Genomic DNA, 14,918 nt, shown 5'->3' on the forward strand with positions numbered 1-14,918 from the left:
GTAATCCATTTGAAACCATTTTGTACAGACGGGAATGATGTATAGCTTCTGCTGGACTGTCAGAATAATGGCATTATAAATTTATGTGCTTGTAATAAGTATCAAAAGATAGAATCATAGAATCATAGAATCATTAAGGTTGGAAAAGACCTCTAAGATCATCGAGTCCAACCGTCAACCCAACACACCATGCCCACTACACCATGTCCCTAAGCGCCTCATCTACACGTCTTTTAAATACTTCCAGGGATGGGGACTCCACCACTGCCCTGGGCAGCCTGTTCCAAGGCCTGACCACTCTTTCAGTAAAGAAATTTCTCCTAATGTCCAATCTAAACCTCCCCTGGTGCAACTTGAGGCCATTTCCTCTTGTCCTATTGCTCGTTACTTGGGAGAAGAGACCAACACCCACCTCGCTACAACCTCCCTTCAGGTAGTTGTAGAGCACGATGAGGTCTCCCCTCAGCCTTCTTTTCTCCAGGCTAAACCACCCCAGTTCCCTCAGCCACTCCTCATAAGACTGGTGCTCCAGGCCCTTCACCAGCTTCGTTGCCCTCCTCTGGACACGCTCCAGCACCTCCATGTCCTTCTTGTAGTGAGGGGCCCAAAACTGAACACAGTATTCGAGGTGCGGCCTCACCAGTGCCGAGTACAGGGGCACGATCACCTCCCTGCTCCTGCTGGCCACACTATTTCTGATACAGGCCAGGATGCCGTTGGCCTTCTTGGCCACCTGGGCACATTGCCGGCTCATGTTCAGCCGGCTGTCAATCAGCACCCCCAGGTCCTTTTCCTCTGGGCAGCTTTCCAGCCACTCTTCCCCAAGCCTGTAGCGTCGCCTGGGGTTGTTGTGGCCGAAGTGCAATCGAGGTCGATCTTTAAACCCGAAACCGTCTTAAAACATAAATGCCAACAGAAGAGGCTGGTCCAACAGAAGACAGCTGATTCAGTACCAAATTAAGAAAAAATAGGAATAAGAAAGAAAAAACATTTCTATATAAAAGGAACTGATATGACCTCCTTCATTAGCTACTTATACTTTTGTGAGATTTCTGTTCAAATATGAAGTGAAACTAACCCAGTTTAACTTCAAAAATCCAACTGCATCTCAGCAAATTATTCTTTCTGGTTATCATTTGGACAACAGATTTCCTAATAAATTACCTCCTTTTCAAAATTCCATGTTTTCCAAACTAGAAGTAACAGTCTGTGTCTGATGGTAAGGTGATCCTTACCATCACAACAGAACAACATTGCCTTAAAACAATCAGAGAACTGGTCTACCAATAAAGTTTGGATAAATAAATTTATTTGGGGCTTTTTTGCATATTAAAAAACCTGAAGTGCTTTTATGAGAGGAAACATCTTCACATTAGTTCAAGTAATTTCTTAACACAGGAAAAAATTATTAGAAAAAACTCCCAAGAGTCTATTGCAACTATGGATGTATTACAACTATGCAATAAACAATAGTACAAACTAGTCTTTAAGGCAACTGATCCTGCTTGAAGAGGAATCTGATGCAGATTTGGGAACTGATTTCTGGGACCAAAACTTCTCGTTTTATCTTTGTTGTCAGATGGGCTTAATTCACAACTTCACGGAACAATTTATCAGTTTTCCAAAAATTCTGCAGTTGTAAGAACTTCAGTAAACATATAGGCTTTCTATGTTAATTCTAGTTTATTCTACTCTCATCAAATAATGCTTTATTCTGAGTTCATAACAGAGAGCACAACTTGGCCACTAATTATAAGCACGTTTTCCAGCTAAACCTGACTATCGGAATGATGTAGACTACTGAACCATGAATAACTAGCAAATTTACACATTGAGGTTTAAGGCTATTTCATCACAAAATGTAATTCCACAAAATGAATATATTTTGTCAATGTAAGACACAGCTTGATTTTTTCCCAGTGTTCTGGCTTCCTAAAATAAACCATAATCTCAACAGTTGCCAAACAGACTGTTTTTCAGAAATTTCACATTCTATCTTAGAGTGTGAAACAAGATGAAACAACGCAGCTCTTTTGTGGGATTTGAGCTATTAAATCTCTACAGAGGCTTTGATATGGAAGTAAGCATAATGCAGAGTGTATGGAAATCTATTTTTAAATTACCATCTATCACTCATTAATTATTCAGGCATAAATATTCACTACAGGTAACATTGGTTCAGCTGGAATAGCGTCACCGTATGGCCCACTTCACTGGTGACAATTTGAAGATTGATGAATAATGGGCATAAAGAAAGCTCACAAGCGTTTTTTCTACCACCAGCCCATAGGGCATCTACAGAGAAACACTAGTACTTGTTTGGCAGAAGGGGTGTAGGACAAGGAGTTACAGAGGTAAGATGCACATAAGTGCAATAGGAACTCTTGAGTTACTCAAACTGTGCAAGTATAACAAAGCTGCACATCTCCCTTGCATAAGATAAATTAATTTGACATTATATGATTAAAAGTTACTTCAATCTTGATATTTGCACTTTGATCCAAGAAGAACCATTCAGAAAAAGACTGTTTAAAGAATTAATTTTACTTTGCATTTTAAAAAAATATTCTAAATGTCTGTAGAGTACATAAGACATTTACTGTACCTACATTGAACGCATTAAGAATTGAGCATAGGATGGCTTTTGAAGACAACAATTAACCTTACTCTGTTACTCATATTGAAAATTAAATAATCAATGAGTTTCCAGCAGATCTGCTTACAGAATTCTACTTTATGTAGATGAACAGCATTTTTAGACTGTTTATCATCATGAAAGGCAATTTTAAAAGAAAGCATTGCAATCAACTATGGCTGGGTATAGCGCATTTCCTGTCACACGCACCCTGTTGCTCATCAAGTGACATGGATCCAAGCTGTTTGTTAACCACAGAAGAAGGAGAATCTGAAACAAAAATGAGATTTCAACTTAAAACATAAGCAGCAGAGAACTGCACAGCAATGTCACGATCATATGTTAGTTTAAAATAAAAAAAAATAAAAAGCAGCAACATAAGGAAGCTTTGGGTTTGTTTTATGAGCAGCCAGCCATATTGCATTTTCTAGGCATGACAGAAGCAAAGCCACTTGTTTCAAATCATTATGTATTTCTTTAGGTAGTCATTGAACAGCCTGAGCTTGCTGACATGTCGATATTAAAAATGCCTGTCCATTACCAAAGATTTTACTATGTTCTTCAAACTTCTATCACGTCAGGAAAAACACTGAAGAGTCATGACTCCTAAAGCCTTTGCTCCAACTACCAAATGACACTAGTATTTCAAACCATGTGCTAAATGTAAATTTCAGAATATTTATACTTCAACATAAAATATTCAATGGCATAGCAGTATCTTCAATATTTATACCTATGAGCATAAAATGTTAAAGATGAGACCGTTTACAGATTAACAGTGTATATACTGTTTTTAAAACATTAAAGCACGAAAATACATCCCGCTCATAGGACAGTTCGATAGTTCTGCATTCCTAGATGCTATACCTCTGTGGCATCTGATGACTGTGGCATCTGAGAACATGTCTTCACAATTTTATCACAGTACCACATCAGTCAGTCTTATAAAAATCCTCATGTAATCACAGGAAAAAAAAACAAACCAAACCAAAACCACAACAAAAACCCCAGCAGTTAAGTGCATTTTTTTCCACTGGACACTACCAGTTAATAACTACCACCAGCACTGCGTTCATTGTGCAGACAAATGACAGATGCACCGTTCAGTATCTTCTGTGAGTATTTTCATCGCCACCTCCGTAGACCAGATCTTACTTCTGTATTATCTTAAGATGAGCTGATGTACATAAAGTAGTGCAGTGTTTCAGAGATATTGGCTAGGCTACCATATCTTGGTTCCATTTGTTAATCTTCTGTTATAAACAAATTCATGCTAAGCTAAAAGGGTTTAATATCCTGTATTATAAACTGAGTCATACTCTGTCGACATCACAGCACGCTAAAGGAATTTTAACATCAATTTAAATCCTATACAAGGAAAGCAATGAAATAATACGCTCTCTCCTATAGGAAGCTCACTTCCAGGTTTGGGCCAGAATCATCAGCGTGACCTATTTTGTAGTACAGCCATAAAACCTGCTAAATTGACAAAGCTGATTTAAATACATATCCTCAAATGAGGCTTCATTCCCAGCTGTTGGTGCAAGAATCAGTCTGTTCCTTTGTTACACTGATACCTAGCGTTGGGGAGGGGAGAAGGAGTGAAGAACAGAGACCAAGAGAGTCTGAGGCAAGCTCAGTGTGTTTTGGAGCTGGCTTGTTTTGGTAACTGGGCTTATACATTTTATTTCCGTGACTGGGAAACATAAAATTGGTCCTGTTTTGTCTTCACCTTTGTTCAGCCATGCCTGTGCCTTGAACCAAACACACCTAAGCCAGACCACAGAATTTGTCATCTAGATTTAGATGGGACATAACTCTTAAGTATGAGACTTTTAACATTAATATATTTCACTTTCCAAAACTGAAGTGTGCTTTACATATAATTTCTAATTTAGAGGAGAAGTATTTACAGCTGAGTTTTTTTCAATGGAGTAATCATCCACTTTTTAGAATGTAAATCAGAGCAAAAAGCTGGTGTAAAGATGCACCATGTCATAAGATAATCTACTTGTATTCGAGCTGACTCAGCACAGGAATCGGTAGGCCTCTCTCAAGGGCATGCTGGCTTTGATCACTGACTCACAGTTATGAAGCCCACGATTGGGATTAACTTGTATCAAAAGTGCTAAAGGGAGGGGAGGTCTTGGACAGCAAGCTGAGAAGCCTAATGACAGAAGATAGTGATTCTCAGTCGCACACTGTTGTTGCACTCCAATTCTTTCTATAAGCTTCTACGTCCTTTTTTAAAAGGCATATCATGCTGGCAAACATTTCACTTGGCTAGAAAAGCTAATCTCATCAGCTCTTTAATTCAGATCAAGATGAACAGAAGAAATATGACTGAACTAACATATTCTAATTGTAAACATAAGAAATTACATTTACTACCCTTATCAGCACTTCTAAATTTTATTAAGACCTCAGGTAATACAACAGTAAGTAAAAAGTAGGTATGTTTTACCATGTGCATCATTCAATCACGGTAAGTGAAAATAAAAAATTTTCTAGGTAGTAGTCCATGCCAATGTAGGCTTAAACCTCCTACATTTCACTATTATTTTGATGTCTTCTTACAACTTTGTGAATGCATTTCACTTGTAATATGAGAATTTTTAAACAACATATAGGAAGCATCCTAAATATTCCAATTTTCATGGTTAAGAAAAGAACTCAGTTCGTAGCAATTTTAAACTCTCTTTTTTTTTCCCTTTTTCAAGTCCCATGAAGCCACAGATCACCAGCACCCCTTGAAGTGGCACCGCAGTCCGGAACCCCACACCTCAGGCAGGGAAATAAACATGACCACAAAACCAGCCTAGAGAAGTTCAGGTAAATGCCTCTTTTTTTAATATATGGCTTTGTTTTGTAAAAATTCTGAAAAAGTACTTTCATCATTTCTGATAAAGCGTTTGGAAAAAAGTATTACCAAAACTGTGCCATATAGTTAAAAAAACAAACAAAAATCCAAACTCTTACCTGAGCCTTCACAGGCTGGGTCTACATCCCAATGCAGTTCACCACTGGTTGTAATGTCACCAGTATATTCTAAACTGGACCACCACTTAAAGAGGGAACTGGAGATTCATAAATTTGGGGAACCTCAAACAGAAAATAGAAGATAATTTTAAAGTCAGTTATATGCTGAAGGATCTTCCTATAGTTTGGGCAATCAGCACCTGACTTCATCAAAATATTAGCATGCCGCCTCTATTGTTTTGGTTAAAAAAAATTCCTCCTTATATCACTATAACACCAGTTCCAGTGTGATTGTCAGGCCTAAAGCAGTGCGACCTGTTTTAAAGTCCTAAACATGGTACATATAGTGGACCTTAATCTAAGAAATTAAATACTTGTATTAATAACTAGGAAAAATTGCTTTGCACAGTGAATAAGCTCTCAGTTACATATTTTGAACTTGAAATGGACACATTTGTACATCTGGGTGTTTACAAAGAATGCAAAGAATCCAGTAATAAAAACTGCAGTCATCCCTTGTTCTTCGCAGAAAGCTTTAACACAGAAATGAAGGTCCAATTTGTTCTGCTTTAAAGACACTGACCGGATAGACTTTTGAACAAAAGTTCAAAAAAGAAAGAATCAAGTCAATGTGCGTCACACGTTCTGCAATATGTCAGCATGCACATGTATATATCTTTATTCTACAATAAATGCAGTCTAAATCAAATTCATTTTTCCTCAAAAAAGAAAGGTTCACATTACTTCATATTTTTGTGGGTAAGATTATGCACACTGACCACTACAGGAACCCCTGATGCACCGATAATAATACTGATTTTTTTTTTTTCCGCTTCAAGATCAGCTGGTTCATGTTTCTGTAACTTCTCAAATTGCATTCGATTCACTTAAAGTTCTCAAAAAGAGAAATGATGTATGTAATGGCAATGCATACATGGCATATCAGCACTGGGCAAAGCAGCAATAACAACAGGTTAAAAAGGTTTACTTTCTTTGTAGTTTGCAGATAGCACATATATGCTGCTGTTTAAATACTGCACAGGATCTAAATGTTATGAAATGCCACAAAAATGTAAGTAAGTCAAAACTAGGCTTTGTTGGAGAAAGTATATAATAAAAAAACCCAAACCCTTACCATACCCTTTCCTAATTAAATAAAGCAGATATCAAAAAAATCTGAATCTGTTCAATACCTAAGCAAAGGCTTGCAGACAGAATAGACCTGATACACGCAGCATATACTGCTTCTAAAACTCTGCCAAATTTATACAATACTTACAAGAGGTATCCACTAAAACAAAGTCTTTTTGCCATCTGAGGATGAAGTATCTTTTTCCTCAATGTCAAATCAGCCCACTGTGAATCATTACTAAGTTAACTCACTTTCACATTCAACCACAACATAAACTTTTGACCATATTTTTCTAAATAGTGAAGGTTAACTATTACAGATACAGCTTACAAATCCTCATGTAACTATTACAAGTCTTTAGACTAGGAGACAGAATAACTACCATACAGTCTAATTTTCTATTAAACCTGTAAAAGCTTCAGCTCTTGACATTTTCTACCAGTAATTTCTTACATGGCTGGAGTATTTTTTCCTCCAGCCTGTGTCTACAGCTGTAATTGAGCTTCTGTGATTGCAAAGATAAGGATTAAGAATGAAATACAGGTCAGAAGAAATGGCCTTAGTCTCACACCGAATTCCCCCAAAAATTGCAAGTGTAAATTATACAAGTTTTGCTAGAGTAGGGATTGAGAACTTGCAGCCCTGGGCCAGAGGCTATGACGCCATTTCACATAGTGGCAGACACATTTTGCGGTATAGTTTTTTGTTTGAAAATTTACAACTCGTATGTGCCCAAAAACCGAACAACTGCCTCAAGACAGAGCATCAAAGACAACCTTGCAGAAGAAAAAAGATAGAGATTGTCCCTGTTTATTACTAAAAAAAACCCCAAAACTAAGAACTACTACTTCTCCTACCACATTTCTGAAATGTCAACTTACCACAGCGTTGGAAAACAATTGTGTCTATGGAGAAGCAAGAGACCAAAAATCTGCAGCTCTAATTTTCCAAGGGAATAGATTGCAGATACACATCTTCCAAAAACAAGTCTTGGGAGGTCAGAAAACAAAGTAACTTGCATAAAAAGAAATGAGCAAATACAGAGAATATTTCCGTGTCCAGAGTGCAGAAATCGTAAAAAGTAAATAAACAATGCAAAGATGATCTGGATTCCCCAATCAAAAGAAACAAGTTTCATTTGTTCCCTCCCATAATAGGGGAAGGAGGAATACAATGAAAAAAGCTCATGAAGCACAACAGGAATTTCTTGCGTTTACACATACAAGTAGAAAGGAAAAGGTAATGTAATCTTTTATCAAATTTCTTGAGGAATAATTGACTGAACACATTAAATATTTAAATTTGAATACCTCATTTCAAATGTTCCACTGTCTATAATGCTGAAGGTAACAAATTCCACCAATCAGACCAAACAGCAAAAAGATATACATCCTTTTGTATATAGGGTTGATATAATGAGTTGGAGGTCAGACAGCAAAACTGTTCCCCCTTCCTCTCCCCAGAAATAAATGTTTCCATAGTGCTAAGTGAATCTATCTTTCAAAGCAATTACTTAATAAGTAAAATGGTTAAATTTGCAAATTCATTGTCATCACACAAAGAATGAGGTAAATATTTGAATACTAGTTTCCTCCAAAGCTATGTATGTCCTGTGGTTCCTTGGTGATCCCAAACAAAATGATCGGACATTCCCATTAGTTCCCTTAAAATTCGAAGCATGTGGGAACTCAAAACTCTAAGAGGCAGTGATGGGGGATCCAAACTAACTACAATATATCTCTGACTCCCAGTTAAAGCAATTACTGAGCTTAAATCTTCAAATTTTTATAAGTATGGGTCCTACAGTATGTTGACCCACAAGCAACTGGGAGTAGAGAATTACACTGCCTCCTTGAAGGACCACTAAGAGATGGGTGAGACAGTATCAAGTGAAACCCAGATCAACACATACTTCAGAGGTAGTAAAATAAATCCTGACGTTCACTTTGCTGAAAAAAAATTGGTAGCTCTTTGGTAGGGTTTTTTTTTCCCTGGCAGGAAAATGCAGCCACCTACAAGAACACTGCTACCATTGTTTTTCGTGTTCTCCTCCTACAGGTATCAGGCACTTACGGCCACCATCCCTAGGATAAGCACACAGCCCTCCAGGATTTACTGGTTTCCAAACATTCTGAAAACTCACTGTAGAATTTTCTAGAGTAGGAAGATATTCAAAATTCAGTAACTACATATTGTAACCAGAGCACTAGCCACTCTTATATCAAATTGTTCTGTAAGGCTCCAGATAAACAAATAGATTGAACCATAGCAAGTCAAGCTGTGAATGTATGACACAATCCTTATAAGTAATTTAGCCACACCTCAACTATCACAGAATTTATCCATAGAAGGAACATTGCTAGCCATTACTTCTCAACACAAAATATGCTGATTTTTCATACAGCGTGCAGCTCACTCATTTTTACATGGTGCCATGACAAAGTTTGCTTCAAGTGTATGCTTTAGTGTTTACCTCTTTATTTATATGCGTGCTTCTACCCTAACTTTCTCAAATATGTCTCTTTTTATTATAAAGATCTCCAAGGCTTTCTTGTAATAATTTTTAATCTCAATAAGACAAGAGAAAGAGGATGGTGAAATGAAAAGTCACGCTGTTCAAAAAAGGAGAGCATATCTGGGGATTTTGGGTTGTTACAAGTATTTTCACTATACTTACCGCAAAACCATAGCATTTAAGAGTGCCAAAATTCTGTTTTACTGAATCGTTACCCTGATTTAGAACATATTAGCTTTAAACCAAAGCTAAGTTTTAAATGTTACTATCGGATACAATTAACACCAAAATGCAATTTCAAGGGAGTAAGTACCTTAGTCTATTCAGGATACAGCAATTTCTTGCTCGACTGCTCTAACAAATATTGCATATATCTGATACCATGCACCTAGGAAACCTTCTCCATTTAGTATTATTTAGCTATATAACCCAATCATGTTAGATAAATGAAAACTGTCAATATTACTCTGTCCCTAACCATGTGATGATAAACACCACCACATGCAAGGTAAGACAAGCAGCAAATGCGTTAACTGTCTTGTTCTGGAAGAGAAGCATCTCAGCAAACAACAGCAGCACAAACTATAACTACGTTAGCTGCTTAAGAAACCTTGACAAATGACAACCTGATGCCTGAGGGTCCTGTGAGGAGCCCTTAGAGGAGGACCGTTCAGAGGAGGATGACTGTGGCGCTGAACCCTCAGCTAGCTCTCGCTGTCTCTGTTGTTCTGCCTTCTTAAGCCTCAGTCGCTGTAGACCCCTACGGATTATAGCTAACTCAGGTCCCATTAACTCTGACAAACAGGGAGGGGAAGGGGGGAAAAAAAAAAAGTATGTAAAAGAAAGAAGCATTGAACATACAATATACAGAACAGGGAGGAGGGGTGGGGGGACTGACCAAAGAGAGAAGCAACAGATACTAAGTGTAATTACCGTGAAAAAAATGATGTAAATCATTTACTAACATCCAGAAATTATAAAATAAAATATTGAAATTGTTTTTCTCTTCCTAAATGCGTGAATCACAGGACTTAAAAGTTCAGGACTCACGTCATACAATACACCCCCCTCCCCATCTCCAACACTTAAACCATTTAACAAAGAATTATTTAACGAAAATAGATAGATCCTGACTGATTCAAAATGAAGCAAACAACAGAAGTATTCATTTTCATGTTCCTAACACACATAACAAATGAGAATATTCGTGGTGTAAAATTATGCAACTGTGGTCTACAGGTAAGTTTTCAAAATGAATGTGATAGCTTCCTGATGTGAAAAAAAAAAAAAAGTACAATTTTGATCAAAACAAACCTGTGAAAAAAGTAAACTGGGACTATGGAAATAGGTGGCAGCATCTAACCAAAAAATACACCTTACTATGAACTCATTTTTTATCTCAGACATTCCCAGTGGGTGAGGATTCAAAGTTTGAAAACATTGTTAAGTGGCCCTACAGAGGAATTAATTTATTGGATCATAAACAATTCTTAGTATCATTCTGTTAACAGATTATTCTTTCAGTTCCATCTTTAGAGACTTCACTGTTTTCATCATTTTGTCTTTATTCATTTGTCAGTTATACCGTTTTGGCATGTACCACTCTACTATCTGATTATCAGTATTTTTTGCAAACTGCTATAAAACTAGGTGTCCAAGTAATTTTTTATTCTTCCCATGCTCTTTGCAGATTTCCTCCACTTACACAAATACTGTATAGTGTTGTAAAGCACTTCTCTTTCTACAACACAGACTGTGTCTTTATTGGCAATAGCTGAAGCACAACACTGACCTGAACCACTGCTGAACTACTCTCCTCTAAAATACAGGTAGAGAAGGTAGAGAAGCTAATGCAGACTCAAATATTCACATCAAATGCTCTTGCTAGTTCTGCTATAAACTGCTAGCCTAGACCTATCCTGAAAGTATTTATATCAAGGGGACTCTAGAGTATTTTGTAGATGTGAGGAAATCTGCAAAGAAAAAAAAAATCAGTACTATGAAATGTTAAAATACTAGAGAGCATTACATTGGCACACTTTTCATCCAAGCAAAAGCTTTACAAATATTCTGTAACTCTTATTCACTCAGTGAAGCAAGAAAATTTTAAATTTTCTTTCATAAAAAGAAAGAAACCCAAAGACAGAATCCAAATCATTCAAAAATAAGAGGCAGGCACCAGTTAATACTGAATAGTCATGAGCTCTAATGTCCTCAGTCTAATACCACTTCTGGAAAATACATCCTGCCAGTTTATGGCTGATGAGGTATAACAAGAAGGAAAAATATATACTTCCTAAAAGGAATATGGCATCAAAGAGATTTGCTATGAAAAGTTTTCATGTGCCATAGACATTTATGGAAATTATAACTCCAAACAGTCTAGAAAATGCTTTTAAGGAAATTTCAATGATGTCTAAAATTGCAGTTTTCAGACTTGCTGCTGATTCAGTTCCATTCAGTCCAGAGACAGTTACAATTTAAGATGTAACAAGAATTACAATTCAAAATGTAAAGAGAGAACTCCTATCCTGAATATGTTCAATGACAACACGTTTTAACACATTTCAGAATCTCTAAGCAAATGTTTATTTTGCCAGCAAATGGAGTGAGGAAATAGAAATGGAAAAAAAAAACCCAACAGCTATTGCCACTTTCCCATTCAAAATTTAAAAGCAAAAGTTACCTTATATCAGAACACATATTAAGATTAAGCTTCATCCTAACTAGTCAATTGTCCCCTACCCTCCCTCCCAATGGTACCAATGTATATGTGGAATATTATTTAGGGGGAAAAAAGCATTATTATATTTTACAGTTTGTTCTATCTGATGTTTATTCATGGTTTAAAAATACGGCATCTTAAAACTAATGTAAAAAATGAATTAATGGTTTCCACTGAATGGGCCAAGGAGGGCAAGAAAATAAATTTTTTTTTTTTTTTTTCCTTAGTGATAAGCATGAAAATCTCCAGCAATTGTTCTGTCACATTATAAAAAAAAAAAAAAATTATTCAAACGTACTGACAAGAACAGGCTACTGAGATTTTGCACAGATCTTGTTCATTATTTGCAACTTACTCAAATGTTCCAACTGTATTATTCTAGAATATATATTCTGATAGAGACTTATCCAAACAAGTTCCAGCACTGACCCATTTTTGTACTGACTCTATTTTGAACATGTACTTTTGTAAAACATTAAGAGATGAAGTACGTAATTCGGATGTAGAAGCTCAAATGCTCACCACATAGCATATTTTCTGGAACACCGTACCAAAAATATATGTGAATTATAATACACATGCAAAGGTATCGCTATTTCAAAGACAGGATTACCACCAGCGCTTGTGTTCAGTACAGAAATCCGTAGAAATGATTTATGGAAAGCTGTTTATAAGCCTGTTCCATTCTGTAGCATGAATTCATGCTCCAATTCTAAGTAAATCATTACCCGAAAACATATTCTTCATTTGCTAACTCCTTGCTACACTATTCAAACTTACATCTGCCACCACTTTACACAAAATGATGGCTGAAAGCCTCTAGCTTTCCTTCTTCCTTTTTCCAAAATGCTTCCTGAGTCAGCCATCTTTTACATCACACTTCTATCTGGTCTTCCTACTCAACCCCGCTGTATTTAAACTACTCTTCCTATTATCACTTTCCCTATCCTGTCACCCCAAAAAGCAGCAAGTTGTATTCACCTCTAAATGCAGCTAAACAAACTTAGGGAATCCTGTTCTTGATGCAGAGTGCAGTGTTTTTGCATTTATAGACTAGAGACTGTGAGTAAATCAAATCTCATAACTGAGCCCTGTCATGGGTTACGTAAGTATACAAACACTGCAAAATGGAAATTCACATTCAAGCCTACCCATTCATAAACCCGCTGCTACTGCTCTGCCATGACCTGCTCCCTCTGCCCAAGAGCTTCCCCTCTCCCAGAACTCACCCGTGTTACCCAAAGACTTGTTTTACAGTAATTTAAGTGTTTTAAAAGCAGTGCAAACTAGACAAGATGCTTACTAGGTGTGCAAACATATAGTACTATTAAGTTTACTCCTGCAGGAGTCCTGTACACAATTTAAAGAGGATACCTGGTCCTAACACTAAAATCTGCATACAGCAATAAAGAATACCAGATAAAGCTTTGTTTGTTTGTTTCTGTGGGTTTGGAGTTGGGGGAGGAACTGATGGTGACTTTTTTTTTTTAAAAGAATCACCAGCCAATCTGACACCCTGTTTAGATATAGTCAAAGAACCTATTAAACGTTATACAGTAAATTGAAAATATCCACTGTCTGCCAAAAAAACAACCACCACTACCCTACCCCTTTCCAAACTGCATATATGGAGAGTCTTAAGTCTGAAATAACACTGGGAAAGAGGAAATGCTCTTAGAAAAGAGCTGGATTAAGAAATAACAACTTCAGCTTCATGCTAGCAGAGTAAACTTTTACTTAGAAATTCAGACAGATTCAGAGAAAAAGAGGAAAACACTTTTTCTAGTCAGCATGCATTCTTTAAAATGCAGGATAGAAAATGCATCATAATTCCAGAAATGCTCTCTAGTGCATTATCATTATGCAACCCACAAAGTTTCAATGACATAGCTTGAAGCAATTATTTTTAATATGGGACATGCTCCCCTGGCCAGTGTAAGCTCCAGAATATATCATATACTTTAAAAAATAAATAAATAAAAATAATCCCTTGGTAATGGTATGTGTGTTCTTTGATGGCTATCCTTCTCTACCAAAGATACTGGCAGCTAAATTGGGTTACACAAAATTAGAGCAGACTCCTTAATCAATTTTTTGTGTGTGTATTGTGAAAAACTTGAGATTGCAGCAAGTTGACACCAATACTAATAAAAAAACATAGGTGACTAAAAGTCTCTGCTACTAAATACATTTTCTAGCATTCACTTATTTTAGAAATAGTATCCAGATGGTGTGTATTGTCATACTTCTGCTCACTGTTTATTTCCTCTAAATACGTATCAGACTAGCTGCAAGGTTTGAAAGGGCAAGAATGATACATTTAATGAATCTCAACTTATGTCCTTAGCTTCCCTGTCTTTCAGATACCAGATACCTAATCATTTCTCACCTGTCCCAAGGATTTTGGCTGCAGCAGCCAGAGTACACTGAATGGCACACTTTTCCCTGGGAAATCCCCATCTCTCCTTCACTCCAGAACATCCAATTTAGGGCCTGAAGATGCTATCAGTCATCTTTTCCAATGACAAAGACCTTGATTTTTTACAACAGAATTGGTACAAGACAAAAGGTGAATTTATACAAAAAACACGGGATTTTAAAATAATCAAGCCTGAACCTATAGGTGTTTTGGATCACGTCAGCCTTTCCACTACAACTGTGAGGCCTAGAAACTCACTTAAAAAAGTAAAAATAAACTCTTGTGCAAATATTTAAGTCTAAAGGCTGTGGCATTTTTTCCTGCATAGAGATGGAAAAGGACAAGTCAAAGCATAAGGTGCTCTTTTACTACCCAAATACGCTTCTGACATTGACAGTGGAATATACTTTCTTCTTTTTCCCACAATAAGAATGTAAGTCTGTATTAAATACAGATGAGTTTCTTCAAGATATACAAACTTAAAAAAATCAATATATAGTATAATTTATTTAC

The 14,918-nt window shown here is 36.7% G+C and overlaps 1 protein-coding gene across 3 annotated transcripts in view; it reads right to left on the minus strand.

Annotated features, from left to right (window-relative positions):
* Window positions 1-14,918, minus strand: part of DCAF6 (DDB1 and CUL4 associated factor 6) — a 91,445-nt gene that overhangs the window by 33,125 nt on the left and 43,402 nt on the right. For 2 of the 3 annotated variants that reach the window (XM_075169611.1, XM_075169632.1), the window contains exons 11-12: window positions 9,888-10,055; window positions 2,846-2,905 (exon numbers count right to left, since the gene is read on the minus strand). The exons of the other annotated variant lie outside the window; for it this stretch is intronic. In XM_075169611.1, coding sequence (XP_075025712.1) covers window positions 2,846-2,905; window positions 9,888-10,055 — 228 coding nt within the window. The remainder of the gene's footprint in view (window positions 1-2,845; window positions 2,906-9,887; window positions 10,056-14,918) is intronic. 3 annotated transcript variants of the gene reach the window in all.

Source organism: Calonectris borealis, chromosome 1, assembly GCF_964195595.1.
Source record: "Calonectris borealis chromosome 1, bCalBor7.hap1.2, whole genome shotgun sequence".
Lineage (NCBI taxonomy): Eukaryota > Metazoa > Chordata > Aves > Procellariiformes > Procellariidae > Calonectris > Calonectris borealis.